General features: G+C 45.4%; 1 protein-coding gene across 2 annotated transcripts in view; it reads right to left on the minus strand.

Moving 5' to 3' along the window:
• The window catches only part of IFT140 (intraflagellar transport 140), a 2,226,364-nt gene that overhangs the window by 1,365,102 nt on the left and 844,661 nt on the right, over positions 1 to 16,601 (minus strand). For both annotated transcript variants that reach the window (XM_069646971.1, XM_069646972.1), the window contains exon 9: positions 5,669 to 5,817. In XM_069646971.1, the coding sequence (XP_069503072.1) occupies positions 5,669 to 5,817 (149 nt within the window). The remainder of the gene's footprint in view (positions 1 to 5,668; positions 5,818 to 16,601) is intronic.

Here is a 16,601-nt window from a genome sequence, read left to right on the forward strand (position 1 = left end):
TAATAAAACTAATATGAAAGGGCCTAACTGTCCCTATCACTAGAGCGAATACTCTTCCTAACTAAGAAACTAAGGGTGCTTGTCCATCTTTGTGAAGTCCAAAAGAATATTGTCCTCTTTCCCGATGCCCTATCTGGCCCTACCACTATTTGAAACTAACTTAAACAGACCCAGGGAGGTCTTCTTTTCGCCTGGCCTCACCAGTTAAGGTGTATGTCCTTCCTTTCTGTGGGACAGACAGTGTCTGATCAGTTCCTATAGGTTTTCATGCAAATTGTAATTGTAATTGGTTATTTATAATGCGCTTAATACCCAGAGGTTTCCAAGCACAAACTCGGGGATCGAACCTGTGTTGCTCGGCGTCGTCTTGCTTCCAAGGCAAGCACATTGCCCATGAGCTATCCATCTGGAGCTTGTATACAAACATGTATCTCTCTTGCTTTCTGTGTTTCTCAGTTTATAGGCTCCTCCACTGTAACCTTTCTTAACACTCAGTTTCTGATTTATATTATTTTCTCAGGTCTCCCTTTTAGTTGTACCCGTCTGGGGTATTCTTCACCCTCTTCTAGGATATCTTCACCACCAATTCTCAATCTTATACTGTCTCTTGAATCCCAGAGATATGGGTTAAGAGCCTCTATTCCAGGCTGTTTAGTTCTAATCTGACTTTCGCTGTTATTTAGGATACAGTCTTGTGTACTGGGACAAGGCTTCAACAGCATACAATAGTTCTGTTTCCACCCAGGATTCTTTGCTATTTTTTCCCAACACAATTTTATTCCTACTTTCATCAGCCCCTCCCTTCCAGGCTGTTCAATTTGGTTCTGACTTTGTATGTGATTTATGACCCAGTTTTAACTACTGGAACAAGGCTTCACCTTCATACAATAGTTCTCTTTCCCCGCTGGGATCTTCATTATTTGCTTACCACACAGTTTTTGTCCCACTTTCTCATTCTCGCGACTGTGACAAGTTTTCGCTGGTTCATAAAGATATCCTGTGGGCCTCCCGCTTCCCCAGACACCATTCTCTTTATGGGGTCCAGAAGGTGAATTTAGCACTTGCTCGGAATGATTTGCTCTCGCTCTTGCTGTCTCTGCTTTACTTCCTTGGGTCCACCTCAGACTTCTTCTCCGCTCTGGCACGGCGACTCGGGAAGCGACACAAGTTTCCAATTCGGGCGGTCTCAGCATTTTTTCTGCCCACCACTTCCACTTTGTGGTCACGCCACCACTGGGTTGCTGATTGCTCTCTCGGTCCTGCCAACACTCTTCTCGTGTCCGCACACACTGGCCTTCCAGCGCATCACACTCGCCTTCTCTCACTCTCCACAAGTAGCAGACTCTGCAACACACCTCTGCTTCGCTTCTCGTCGGGCGTAATGATGCCAGGGGGCTTCCAGTGTGCATCGCGTTCTCCTTCCATCATCCTCCTTCACACAGTTATCTATACATCTTGTATTAAAGGGATATCTTCCTTTTCTTGTCGACTTGACTTTCTTATTGCATTGCCTTCAGCCAAGGATAATAGTGTCCTATTATTCAGCTTACCAGATACTCCCAAATAGGCAACTGTATTGGTTTGTCTAGGGAGTTCCTCGTAGGAACCCGAGTCCTTGTCCCCAAAGGGCGTGTCTCACCAGTGAGGTCCCACTTGCCTCAACAGTAGGGATGTTGCTGAGCGGGCTCACCTCACTAGCCTCACAGGGGCAGGGGGAGTCTTCCTTTTGGGGAGAAGGGACGAATACCTACGATTCGTCCCAAAGGCCAACCTATCAAAGTGATTTAAGATCATCTAGTTTCCAAAGAAATCCCCACATGCTTGTCGTACTGGCAAACCCCCAACAGCGCTGGTCCTCGATCACCTCTTGTTCAAAATAAAGTAGTGTATATGACTGATAAACAAAAACTAAAAAAAGGCTAGTTTGAAAATAGCAATTCCTTAATCAACAAATGTACACACTGGTTGAGGCACACGCGTGGATGTTTAACAATCATTTGTGATGACATTTCTCAGGCCAAGAGAATCCACATCACACATGAGAATGATAATGACCAGATGGAATTTAGTGTGACCTCTAGCTACTAAGTTATCAAACTTACTCTTCGTAACCTTAGAACTTCTGCACCTTCAGATTCAAAGATCCCGCTGCGTAGTTCCCTGACCATTAACTCATGCTATACTTTCCCATCTGAACAGAATTACAACTTAAACGGTTAGAAAATGCCCCAGTGTCCATCAGCCTGTACGAACTGATGGATCAAAACCACAGGCCTGACAACGATTGGTCCACTCTGCACCTAGTAGTTCTTTTTAAATCAACCCAGGATGATTCAGTAGGGGCAAAGTTCTTAAAAATACTATCCAATTCTAATTAGCTTTATTTCGGCTCTAGGCCATAAAAGCATACCGTTCAAAAACATCATAAAAGGGTTAAAACACACAATAATTATAATTGATTTACAGACAATAAACATTTAAAACAGTATTGGCAGTAAGTGGCTGCCTCTTTTTAAAGTGCAATTGTTACCATGCTGTTCAACTCATTCCATAATTTTCCCTGCAGGCCTGTTACCCATAGATATGTGTGGACTTTGTTTACCAGTAATCGTTTGCCAAACACATAAGGCACATCACATTTCATGGGTTGTCAAATCTTAGGTGGGCGTGCAAAGGAAATTATGCTTTATGGGGATTCAAGGGCCCGCCTTTCTTGCCTCCCGCGGCCTTCATAACCATTAACCGTGTACACCATGCTTGGGACAGATAGGTTGCCACGAAATATAAAATGTTCATATTTTGGCAACAACGAAACAACAACAGCAAAGCATCCCTTGTGCGAAGTATGCCATAATTATGGCACAACGTCTTTAGGTACTTGTTCCTCTGGGTGGCATACCTCTGGCAGAAGAACAGGAAATGGGACCGAGTCTCCTTTGCCAAGTGACAAACTTGACAATTGTCATTTCACGCTGCATCCCATTTGCATGTACGATAAACCAAATTCAATCGACCCATCCTGAATTACGTATACAGATTACGTGCATATGGTGGTGGGGGGATAAGCACATCTAAATATCTCTGAAACCCTTGGAGGAATTTACCTTTCAAGTAGAAAGCCCCCATGGCCAACCTGCTACAAGCATTTGTCATATTTATTTCTGTATCCTCCCGCAGCATACTATTCAACCTAGCAGCTAGGCCCGCTGGGAGATCTGCAGGGTTATGCATCATCTGCAAAAAAGAGAATCGGCATGGCTTCCATACCCAGTTTGGGATGGTCAAGGCTCTTAGATCTAACATGGCGTGTAACTTTATCAATATATAGCAGAAATAACAAGGGGGCAAAGACACACCCCTGCCTCACCCCTTGTTACTGCAAATGGTTCAGACAGTTCCCCTCCCAAGCCCCATTGCACCGCTGCTGTATTCATCGAATACAATTGAATGATCATTTGCAGGAGATTTTCTGGATCCTTCCCTCCCCCATCACCCATAATGGACCACAGCGTGACCTGTGACACGCAGTCGAAAGTGGTCCGGAGGTCCACAAACACAGAATACAGTTTAATGTTCCTCTAACCAGTGTGCCAATGTGTACCAGTGCAGAAGCATGTCTGCAGCCTTGCTTTTAAGTGCCTATGCTAACCAGTGTCCTTTTAGCATTTCAGATGCTGGCACAAATGCTGGCACACAAGAGAGGGAAGAGACTGAGAAGCAAGGAGAAAGGCCAGGAGAAACAAAAGCAGTTACCTGCCCAAACCCAGCTCAAGCGCCATCAGGACACGATCACAGAGAGAGATGGCAACCCAAGCCATACCGCAGCGTAGCCATGTCACAGCACATAGTGGCTCTGCATCGAACGGGACTGGCAAATCCTGCCAGTAGTCCCACAAATAAAAACCATCCACTAAACCACCATGGATTTTCGAGGGGAAGGTTACCTGGGCCTACTTCAGGGGTGTGGGAATAGGAGACAGTTGTAGCAGTAGGAGGAGTAACAAAGGGTAAACATTGAAGAGTGGAGGAACGAGAGAGAAAGAGTGAAACATCAGAGGGATAGGAAGTTGGTGGGGAGCAAAGAAGGGGAGTGCCAGTAGCATAGAAGGGAGAGGTAAATGTGGATGTGATTGGAACCAGGTAGCTGCAAACGCCTATTTCCCCTATTGGAACACTAACCTGCAGTGACAGTGGGTACAGTTAGGAAGTCCCTTATAGAGTTTGTGAGCCTGGTTTTAGGGGGAACACCATTAGTATAAGATCTATTAGACAGGAGGGGTGAACAATCAATAGAACTAACTGATGTTATGGACGACTGGGTTCGGGAGAGGGGAGAGGGAGAGAGGAGAGAGGGGAGAGAGAGAGAGAGAGAGAGAGCGAGAGAGTGACAGAGAGTGACAGAGAGAGAGAGAGAGAGAGAGAGAGAGAGAGAGAGAGAGAGAGAGAGAGAGAGAAATGTCATGTAAAATCTTGACTGCACCCAAATGTTGGTCATCTGCATTGCAGGGTGCAAATGTAAAGGGTACAAGCATGTATGCCACATTTTGCCCTTCACATTTGCACTCAGCAGTGTAAAGTGAGTAAATGGGTAGTAGAGCTCTGTGACAACACGCTCGTCCTAGAAGTAAGACGACGCAGATCAACACAGGTTCAAATCCCGGGTCCGCGCTTAGAAACCTCTTCGGTACTAATCGTGTTATAAGAAAACTATTATAATTATAATAAACGCTGCCTGACATGCAGGCCTGCGAGGCAGCGTTTACTTTTGATAGTGACAGGCATGGTAAACATTGTTCAATGAAAAATGTAAGGAAAAATTGCAAGCATGTCGGATAGCGTTTATTTGCAATTATAAACATTGCCTGCCTGGCTCACATGGCCTATGACGTTTATAGTGGATCCCTATGGGGTCCGCTTGCATTATGCTGGTGCCCTGGGCACTTATGTTGAGGTCACTGCTGCCTCAGCTGTAGATCGGTACACCAATAATGTTGCTGCGCAATCTCAACGCTCTAACTCAAAGTAGCTGGAACGGATTTACGGGATTCATGCTTTTCTCATGGTCAGCCCTCTGTTGCTTGAGTTGGACACAGACAATATGTTCACACTAGCTCCTGCAGGAAAGAGTAGCAATATTGTCTACAAAAAAAGCATTGGTTTAGTTCATTAAATGAATTAAAACCAGGACTGGTAGGAATTACCTTGCGAATTTCATGTTTGTAGCACGTTGGCTGAACATTTCGAACAGACACAAACGCATTTTCCCTTTTATCTATATAAAGATTACCTGTAACAGTATGATACTAAAATGTGAGATTATTCCTCCATTCCCCCATTTAGGAGTGTTCTAATTATTTCAACTCTAACCAGTATTGGTATGATATCTCACTTCAAACCCCACATTTATCTGTGTGATACACTCTTAAGCCGTCACATTTTGTGTGATATTCATTTTAAGCATTAATCTATTTTCTCATATCTTATTTATGTGCTATTCCTTTTGAGCATGCACATGTAGCTCTGCTTATTTCCTTTCAACCCTCCTTCCACTGTTTCTGTAAAGTCTTGCCTTTTATCTAAAGTGCACTTTCCGTTCTCACATTTTAAATGTTTAATATTTACTTCCAGCGCTGGTTCTATCTGTATCAAATTCCCCTGCACCCCCCACCTTTATCTGGGTGATATTGCCATCGAGCTCTGTTGGTGTCTGAAGTTTCCAGTTGTCCTTGCCATCTGTCTTCCAAGAATTCTGACTGGCAGAAGATACTTTCCTCCACATTGCCACTCGACCTTTGTTGGTTCCAGCTGCAAGCATCCCTACAAAGGAAGAAAGAACACTTTGTCATCACATAACAGAATGATAACAACAAAGTGAAACACGCATTGGCAATGCCAAATGTGTGGGCTCTTGTATAGCATGGGAAAGACACTTGCCAGGCACAGGCGTAGTGCTATTAGCTGGAAATTGATGGTAGCAGGTGCAAAATGGTGCGTCTAATAGCAGTGCCTGGCAAATGCCCAATACTTATAAACAAGCCGAAAATGTTGGCTTTGCCAATGTTCGTTTTTAATAGAACTTCAGTGAAGGAAACGCAGAGTGCTTATAAATTGAGTGGCTGACAGCAACCTGATTAATACATTTTTATTACACCACTAGTGGGTTTACTTCTCCAATTAAGTCATTAACATTCAGAAGACTGCTTTGAAAAAACACTGGCATCCACCTTTTAGTGCAACGTTTGATGGCAAGGCTTGATTGAAGCAAGCTCAAAGAATTCTCATGAGGAGGTGTTTTGGGCGGGAGGGGTAGGAATGGCCACAGGGATTAGCAGGACCATGGGCAGTCAATGGCTGGACAAATAACCTAAGAACACCTACAGGCTGTGTGTTCCTCATATACCATTTCTCCCTATTTGTACTCTAATGCAATCGTTTAGGCTTAAAGGTGTCGCAAGCAACATCTAATAGCCCAAACTAAAAAGTGACTGAACCAAACTAATAGCGCCAAAAGTGTGTGCTCGGTGCTGTTATACAGATTACAAAGCTACCCCACATGCTTTGCCCCCACATGGAACAGAGCATAAACCTCCCATTCTTAAATCACAGAAAGCTCATCATAATGAAACATCTATATCTACCCCCAGTCTCGATTCACACGCTTCATTGAGTTCCCCAAGGACCCATCCTTTTCTTCAATACCCTTCATTCTTTTTCTGTGCGACAAAAATAAAGCACATTCCAGGAAGCAGCAAAGCCTTGCTGGGCACACCAGTACCAATTGCTATTGTGAACTGCATGCATCCATCACAGCTGCACTCCCAGCTAGTCCCAACTTCTCAGCAAGCCTAGCAGAAGCCATCCCATGCAAATCCTATCTCAACATGTCTCTGCTCACTAGTCCTGGTCACTGACCACAATACAACAATTCAGAAATGTTAATATCTGCTTTGTTTAAGACTACTGCTAACACTCAAGTCTGAACTTTCCACATAGATCCTAATAAAGAAAGCAAACTACTTGCATAACAATTACAAATTACTTTGAATAACCAATGCCATAATAACAGTGAGTGTTGTGATAACACCATTTAAATATACTGCTAAGCTAAAGTACTTGTGACCAGGGGTCCCGTTCCAAATAACGACTCCGGAGACTTGAAGATGTTCCAAGGGATTTTATTGGAACTTTACAACAGGATGCCTGCAGATGCTAGTGTTTTGCAGGGTATACAGGGTCTTTGGGAAAGTTGGCGCTGTGGCCGTCCCTCTCTGTCTCTAGTTCCCTCGGTTTACCCCCTCCATAGCCCAGCTATTCTTGATGGGTGATGTTAGTATGATATCGACATGTGATCCCCATCCCTCTGATCTTCTAGTATGGTCTATCTATTGGTTGTATCCCTAAGGTGCTGGCTGACTCTCTCGCTCGGTATCTTCTACCTACCCCTAAACTAACCCTGCTTAGTATTCTAGGGATGTGTTAGGATGGTGCCTCCTTCCACGCTGTTCCAGCAACTCGTTAACACCCTTTCTCACTGAATCTTCCCTACCCAGGGTCCCACGATGTTCTCCTCCCACTACACCACTATCCCTCTGATCTCTCACTCCTTCTTTCCACCTCCATCCTTTGATCTTATGTCTCCTCCTTACTGCAGATTTTACTGTCAATCTTACCTCCAACTAACAATGTCTACGTCTGCGGTTACCTTCTCTTCCCTTTTTTTTACTGTTCAACTTCCGTGCCTCTTGCTATTATTCGGTTACAATTTCTCTTTGCTCCCACTACTACTCCTATTCTCCCACTCCCTGTTACTATTACTACTCTTTCTCTACTTCTATTCCCACTTCATTATTAATGCTACCACTCCACTAACTCTAGTCTTATTATTCACAACCACTACAATCACTACTACTTACCACCCCTCCCTCTCTCTCTGTTACTCTATTATTCTAAATACACTACTCCCAACCACCACTAACTTCTACTCTATTGCTGAGCCAGACACACCTTAATCTCACACAAAACACTCCACAGACCCGCTCTCTCGAATAGCCTCCACACTCCTTTCGCTCTGACCTCCTCTGGTCTCTCGGAAGTCCTCCTCCATCTCCTGTCCTCACCCAACTAAATCACCCCACACAACTAACACACACACTCTTAAATATCCCACCCCTCTCAAAATTGGTCCATTTACCTTAACCAATAGCTTACCTGCTACAGGAGTGTGACTTGGGCGGCTCAATAAGGGCTAGTAAGCCCCACCCCCTTCTTTAGGAACTGTGGCTGTTTCCAACATGGTCTGGATGGGGTCCAGGGTGTTTTGTGATGCCAAGGCCTTCTTCCCCCAAATATCCCTAGAGGCATAGTGGATCATCATGGCCTTCTTGGAGGCCTTTGTTTCCTATTAATATAAAATCCTCAGTGGGCTACTGGTGGTTTTAAGGTCACTGTGGAGGTCCTTATCTGACATCCTTTCCCTGGTGGTTTAGTGGAGTTTTACTCTCCACGCGGGCTCCAGCTGCGCTCGTGTTGTATGAACGTGTTGTTGCGGGTGCCAGGGTTTTTCGCTTGGCGGCGGGCTCCTACATCCTGACTGCCCGCTCTCTCTTCGAGCTGGTGTGACCTTCTCTGCAGTGTTCCGCTGCAATGTTGCCAGCACGGGTCCTTTTGCTACTACGGTCTCATCTGGTCTGCAGCGCTGGGCTGCCGCATGCTCCTGCCTCCCTCCTGGTCCCTCGGCAGCTGGTAAACCGTCACTGATTATTGAGACTATGTAGTGGCAGGGATGGGGGAAAGGTCTCTGTCTGCTGAAGAGTGTGGGTTTCTGTTGTGATAAAATGGTTTGTTTTATAGGTAAATGGCAACTGATGAGGATAGAAAAATAAATATTCAATGATTAGTCAAATCGCTGAGGAAGAGTGTAATCCTTATTGTTAATCAAACTATGCCCTGTGATGTGCTGGAGTGAGGAGTCGGAAACAGAGGTGGCATTTCAGTATGATTTATATTAACGAAAGAACATAAATCCTACCTTTGCCTGGTTCTAGATGGTGGTCCCTACCTAGCCAAGGAACAACTGGGGTGTTCGTCGTCAGGTTGGAAGTCCAAATTAATATCCGTCCTCTGATCAAAAATCTACTCTACTCTACTCTAGCCCTAGCACTAAACTGAAAGAAACCTAGATAGTACCAGGAGAATGACTCCCTTCTCCGTGTTCTGTAGGGATCAGTCCTGGAGGCAATGTTCAAAGTCTTTATTTCAGTTCAGTTCTTCTTCTTGAAGAGAAAATGCCAGAATGACTCCCTTCTCCTGGATCCACAAGTTCAACCTTCTCTTGACATTCCTTTACAACCTTCAGCTTTTAATGCAACAAATGCAACCCGAGAATGAGTCACAGAACTAGGAGAAGGGAGTCAAAGTGCTCATCTATCTGTTTTTCACACTAGTCCTTATGAGCCCTTCTAGTTCCCTCCAGGCCTCTGTTAGGAGTCAGAAATGAAAGGCAGACACAAAGTGGTAGTGTTTTCAACATCAGACATCTTTATTAAAATAAAAGGGTTGGATAAAGGCCTCTCTGCCCCTATTCTAAAGAGACTTATCAGACCCCCACACTGGAAATGAACTAAGGGTGTAGGAAAATGCCTATGGTGTACATTTGGCAAAAAATAAAGTGGTAAAAAACAAGTAAATAAATCCAACCGAATAATCTTTGGATACAGAGGATGGTTCCCTTACCCTGGATGTCTCAGTTAGGATGGCAGAAGTGTCTCTTTTAAACAATAGATCCTTACAGATAGCAAAAGTTTTGCTTTCAGGCATCCACTTCTTAAGAGTGGAAAGGTGTGTTTCAAACAACCACTTCTTAAGGATGGCAAAAATGTCTCTTTCCAGCAACCACTTCCTTGGTTCTGTACAACTAACTCAGGAGGTTTCTGTACAAACAATATGTCCCACACCATTCAGCCCTTTTTAATTTTCTTGGCACCTAGTTCATAAACAAAAGGGGTCTTATTCACCATGAGTTGTTCCATCTAGTGTTCTCTTATAAGTCTCTTTGATATTTCAGAGGACCGTCTGATATATTTATCCATCAGAAATACTTCTGTGAGCTCTTTAGTTCTCTGTTTATATCCTTTTGCCAGGTATTTTGATTTTAACAGAAAAAACGGGCTTAGTTAAATTTCACAACTTCCACTTGCCTGTTTTATTCGAGTCTTTGGTTTACTTGTTTTGTCATGTGTTCTGCAAAAGTAAATAAGTAGATTTCTTCTTAAGACTTTAGTGGACATCCTGGAATACTCCCCTAACAGGAATCCCTTAGTAGGCATATCAGATCCCCTGGTATACTCTCCTGCCAGGTATCTCACCACAATCTAAATGTGTGTTTATTTAACTTCCACATGCCTGGAACTTGGTCTGCCAGGACTTCTTTTCATCTGGTCCCTTCAGATTGAATGGTTATTTATTATGCACCTATACACAAGTGTTCTAAGGCGCAACAAGGCAAGGAAGGGAACAAAGTTAGGACAAGACAAACGATCTAGCTAGGCCTCTCAGAATGTGCAAGTGTGCAACGCGAAATGAAGGGTTTGGGCGTGTAGGGGAAAGTGAAACCAGGGGAGTGTGGTCTGAGTTAAGTGCAAGGAAGGCTGGCACAACAGGGTGTAATCTCAGCCAAGAAGTGCAAGGTAGGTCAGGTGGCAGTCCAAGGTGGGCCAGGCAGCCAGTAAAGGTGGAACAGGAGCAAGAGATGGTTAGCAGGGGCGAGCGAGGGAGAAAGGAGAGGAGATCTGGCTCAAGATGGAGAGAGGCGGGGATGCCATTCCAGAGGGAGGCTCCTGCAGAGGAGAGAGATCTCCCCCCCCCTCCACTCTCTGCTTAGAGAAGCAACTGACCCGCAGAGAGTTAGAGGAAGAGGAGCAGAGGGCTCTACAGCGAAGGTATTTAGGACTAGAGAGTTGAAAATAGTGAGGGCTGCGGCCCCAAAAAGCCTTGTGGACGATCCAGAGGGGCTTGAACTTGATCCTTGCAGCCACCGGGAGCCAGTGGAGGGATTTCAGTGCCAGAGAGATACAGTCCTGGGTTTGAGGCCAAGGATAAGTCTTGCGGTCCTGTTCTGGATAAGATGCCGAGGGCGAAGAGTAGAGTTAGGCAGATTGAGAAAGAGGCTGTTGCAATAGTCCATCCTAGAGAGAACCAGGGCCCTGGAGACAGTGAACTTCTGGGGAAGGTGAGAAAAGGGAGAATACCTCTGAAGAGGTGCAACTGGAAGTGGGCCTTATTGGCAAGGTCTGTAATGTGGGGAGAGAAGGAGAGGGTGGCGTTGAAGATGACTCCAAGGTTTTTAGTCTTGCAGGAGGGTGAGGGGAGAGGGTCCAAGGAGGGTGGTCAAAGTGAGATAGGAAAAGCGGGAGCAGGGGTCCCAATGAGGAAGATCGCTGTCTTACTGGCATTAAGGCAGAGATCGTTGGAGGCGCACCATGCCTGAATAGTGGATAGACAATCAGGAATGAGAAAGGTGGGGGAGGAGGCGGAGGGTAGCCCGAAAGAGAGCTGGGCGTCATCCGCATAACACTGAAAGTTAGAGGAGAAGGTAGAGATCAGGAGGGCCGAAGACCAGGGCCAGATAGACATTGAAGAGCCAGGGTAGGAGGATAGAGCCCTAAGGAACACCACATGTGGAGAGAGAGGTGGTGGAGAGAAAGGACCCAAGCTGGACCTGGGAGGATCGGTCAAAATGGAAGGAGGTCAGCCATGCCAGGGCCTGATCCGTGATGCCCAGGTTCTTGTGGAGTCAGTTAATCAGGATGGCGTGGTTGACTGTGTCAAAAGTAGAGGAAAGGTCAAGGAAGATGAGGACAGAGGGAAAGCTGGGGTCAAGGTTAGAGAGCAGATGACTTGGTATACTCCCCCGTCAGGTATCAGCCCAAATTGTCTTATTCCTCTGTGTATTTCAAATGGATTACCTGGTGAACTCCTCTGCCAGGAATTCCTTTCTGGAGCTTGCAGATGCCCTAGTATGCTTTGCTGCCAGGTATCCTCCTCCCCAAATGCTCACTGCCTGATGTATTTCTTTCACCAAGGCTTCTCTTAATTTTCTCAATGTCTTTTCCAGTATAGCACAGTTGTAGTTCTTCACTGTCTATACTTCCTTGGCTTGAGGTACTAGTTGTTCCAACTTTCCCCACATTGATATCTCGTATATGGAGACTTGTTCATGTTTGGCCTTTTAACTTCTTCAGTAGTATTCATCTGCTTTTGTACAAACGTGCTCCAACCTTCCCCTTATTGACATCTCATACATGAGGATTTGGTCAAATTCTGTCTTTGTATTCTTCTTGGTCGGAGTTTAAAATAAGTTCTTAATGACTCACTTGCCTGTCGGTACGCCTTGGAGACCCAAACATCTCTGGGCCGACTCACTGGTGTCTGGTAGCGTTCCCGACCCGTGGTACGTTGCCCCAGTAAAGCTTTCAGTTCGGGAGGGCGTCTCCTGCTGTGCAGACCTTCTCCCAGCTTTCCTGCCGGCTCTGCGTGCCCATGTCGGTGAGCCTGCTGCTTCTGAACTGGACAGCGTTACCGGTAACCTTGCTGTAGCCGCCAGTTTACCAGCGGTTTGTTCACAGTACCTGTGGTGTCTCCCTCTGGCCTCACGCCACTTCCGTGTGTACTGCTGGCGAGAAGCAGAATGAAAGCGCTTGCTTTCTCCAGCATGGTCCATTCCTGTGCTGCTGTCTTCTCTCTCGGTTCAGCTTTTTTCTTCTGCTGACCGGTGTCAGGAAATCACCTGTTTGTAAGATTCCTGGTGTACTGTCTAGCAGATTATTGTCCCCCTCCTCCACGCGTAGGACATCTGGTCATTTTGTCACACGCAGACCAAAAGTACACAACACCAATTTTTCTGTGCACATACATCACCAGACGTTTCGGGGGTGTTGGAGGTCGCCCTGGAAAAGTTGGTGTTCCGTTTTCTGCGGGTCATGTGTTCTGGCACGTTTGACTCGCTCTTCTTGCTAAGTCAGCTGATTTCATTCATTCTTAAGCCCCGCCTGCTAGTGCACTCGCTGCTTCTGAATCCGCATTCTGCAGCGTTCCGTTCTTGTACTCGAATATCTGTTTATTTAACTTGGCTACGTGTTTTACCCTGTTTTTGTCTTCTCCCTTTGGTACCGTCGTTGTCTTTACTGGAAATCTGACCTCGGTTTGTTTCTCTGACCTGCTACTGCCTACGAATTAACTGTTCCTTGCCCGCACGTTGCTGATTTTGGACTGCATCTAACCTGTTTTTGCCTATGGAATCAACCTTGTCTTCTGCACGCACATTGCTGAAATTGGATTGTATTTTGAACATTGTTTTTCTCACCGCTTTTTTGGATTGCTTTCCTGGTCATCTTCGCTATTCATCTAATACACCTCTCAGCCTGCACCATTCTTCTGTATTCTGGACTAGAGACTGCCTATTGGAATACTCTTAGGCGTCTTTGTGCCGGCGGGTGATAGGTTGCTCCTTTCTGGACTAGAGACTGCCTATTGGAATACTCTTAGGCGTCCTTGTGCCGGCGAGTGATAGGTTGCACGTTTCTGGACTAGAGACTCTCTGGGGATTTTCAAGGATACTAGAACTATACTGAAGCTGTTTTTCCCGGACCCTTTTACCATTTTCTCCTTCCCTGTTCTGTGGTAAGTCTTGTGGCATTCTTTGCATCTGTTTAAAACATACTTGATTCTGGTTTTTCCTGTTAGACTCATGTTTATTATTGTCCTTATTGCAGGATAACGTCTCTCTTGTCAGGGAATATGAACTGCTGATATCTGGTCCACAACCTTGCTTACTAAGGTACTAGCGGTTATTTTCGTTCATTGTTATTTTGACATTAATGAACTGCCTGGTTGTCTAACTGTACCTTCCTTTGCTGGTCAGCGGGTTTCCTGTGGCGTTTTCCATCTTTGGGTCAATAGACCTCTCAGTTAGTCCTTTTGTACTGCTGAGAGGTACATTGGCAGAAAGAATCCTTCGGCTACACGACGGGTTCAACTGCCTGAACAGAACTGCCCGGTATTTCCCATTCAGTTCTTACATATTCAGAAGCCTTATTATGGCACCCTCGGAAGACCCGCTGGCTGCTTTGGTTCAGTTAGTGGAAAGGTTTGCGGACAGACATGACGCCACACAACGTCAGATCCATGACTTGCAGATGGGCATACAGGCAGGGGCAGCAAAGGCTTCAACCTCTGCTTCTGGGTCAGGGGTCCCGTCTACCAAACAAGAGAATGCCCCAGTATTTATGGCTGCCCAATTCCCTCTTGCTCCTCTGGAACGGTTCTATGGGGATTCCAAGGCCTTCCGAACTAACATTAATCAGTGCCGTCTGCACTTCTTGTGTCGTCCCTCCTCCTTTCTGGACGCAACTACTAAAGCAGCATTTGTTTCATCTTACTTGGAAGGCACGGCTGCTATATGAGCGAATCCACTGCTGTAGCAAGGGAGTCACTTGCTTTATGATTGTGATGCATTAATCGAAGCTATGACTCGTGTTTTTGATACCCGCTATAAAGCTTAGGCTACTGATTTGGAATTACTTGCCCTACGGCAAGGGGATTCGACTCTGCTCACCTATCTCGCCCGATTTAATAAACTGGTGGCAGAAACGGGTTGGCCTGAAGAAAAGAAAGCTGCCTTGTTTTACAAGTGTCTTTCTGATGGTTTGAAGGATGTCCTAGCAACCGTTCCTGTGGTTCCGACCACGTTTCCTGAGTTATTGGATTTAGTACTACAAATTGACGCACGACAGGCGGAAAGAAAAGGGGAAAAAAGAGGTACGATTGATTTACATTACGCCATTACTCTCCCTCCTGCTAATAATGGGGAACCTATGCAGATTGGTGCTGTCCAGTGTCCCTTATCTACAGAAGAAAGAGAACTTTGAAAGAGCCCCTCTGCCGAGCAGTTACAACCAGGGCTCTTGTGTTTCGGTGCCATTTATAGTGCATACCACTCTGGAACTCCATGGTCGGCTAAGGCGGTTTTGGATTCAGGGGCAACCGGAAACTACATTGATGCTCAATATGTACGACAATGGAATATTCCAGTTACGCATAAAGAACATCCAGAAGTGGTTAATGCGGTGGATGGAACCACATTGTTATCGTGCTTGGTTACTGAACGTACCATTCTTCTCACCATGACCTTGTAGTCTGGGCACATGGAGGAGATCGGCTTTGATATAATCGCTGCTCCTCAATTCAAAATTATTTTGGGACTACCGTGGCTTGTTTTACATAACCCGGCAGTGGACTGGCAGACTGGTTAAGTCATGTTCTCTTCGCAGTTTTGTATGGGATATTGTTTTTCTGGAACTGAGGTCTGTACTCCGAGTGGTTCACTATCGGAGTCTGCTGATGTAATTGGGTCAGTGTCCTCCATCATACTTCCCAAAGAATATGAGGCCTTCAAGGATGTCTTTGATGAGGTTGGCGCTGAGGTCCTACCTCCTCATCACCCTTATGATTGCCCGATTGATCTGGTGGAAGGGGCCCAGATTCCTTCAGGTCGAGTGTACTCCCTTACTCAGAAAATACATTTAGTACTTAAGGAGTATCTGGATAAGGCCTTAAAGAACGGTTTCATACGCCCTTCTCGTTCGCCAGCATCGTCGCCCCTCTTTTTTTGTCTCTAAGAAAGAAGGGGATTTACGGCCCTGTATAGATAACCGTGAACTTAATGCAGGTAGTGTACGGAATCAATATCCAATTCCCCTTATATCCGTTCTCTTGGACCAATTGGGTTCTTCTCAGTATTTCACCAAGTTGGATTTGAGGGGGGCTTACCACCATGTAAGGATATCCAATTCCCCTCATATCCGTTCTCTTGGACCAATTGGGTTCTTCTCAGTATTTCACCAAGTTGGATTTGAGGGGGGCTTACAACCTTGTAAGGATGAGGAAGGGAGACGAGTGGAAGACGGCTTTTAAGACAAAATACGGTTTATTCAAGTATCTCGTTATGCCGTTCGGTCTTTGCAATGCTCCAGCAACATTCCAAAGTTTCATCAATGACGTTTTTAGTGACGTGTAAGACCAGTTTGTCATAGTTTATTTAGATGACATCCTGGTCTATTCTTCGTCCTATGAAGACCATGTTGTGCATGTTTCTACCGTTTTACAGCGTTTGCGGGAAAACCATTTATACGCTAAGTTAGAGAAATGCCTGTTTCATGTCGAGGAGGTTGAATTTCTGGGATACGTCATTACTAGCCAAGGAATCAAGATGAGCATCGCCAAAGTAAGAGCTGTCTTGGAATGGCCTGTCCCTACGTCTGTGAAAATTATGCAGTCTTTCCTTGGCTTTGCTAATTTTTACAGGCGTTTTATCCGTTCATTTTCAGAAACTGTGGCTCCTTTGACCGTTCTAACCAGCAGCAAACAGAGTTTTGTTTGGAGTCCTGAGGCTCAATGTTCTTTTGACTCTCTGAAGGTTGCTTTTACCTCAGCACCTGTGCTTCAACATCCCGATCCAAGTCAGTCATTTTATGTTGAAGTGGATGCTTCTGAAGTCGCAGTTGGTGCTGTGTTATCACAGCTATGTAACAACACCAGACTTCTGC

This window comes from Ambystoma mexicanum, chromosome 2q (genome assembly GCF_040938575.1).
Source record: "Ambystoma mexicanum isolate Mex_15411 chromosome 2q, UKY_AmexF1_1, whole genome shotgun sequence".
In the NCBI taxonomy this organism is placed as follows: Eukaryota; Metazoa; Chordata; class Amphibia; order Caudata; family Ambystomatidae; genus Ambystoma; species Ambystoma mexicanum.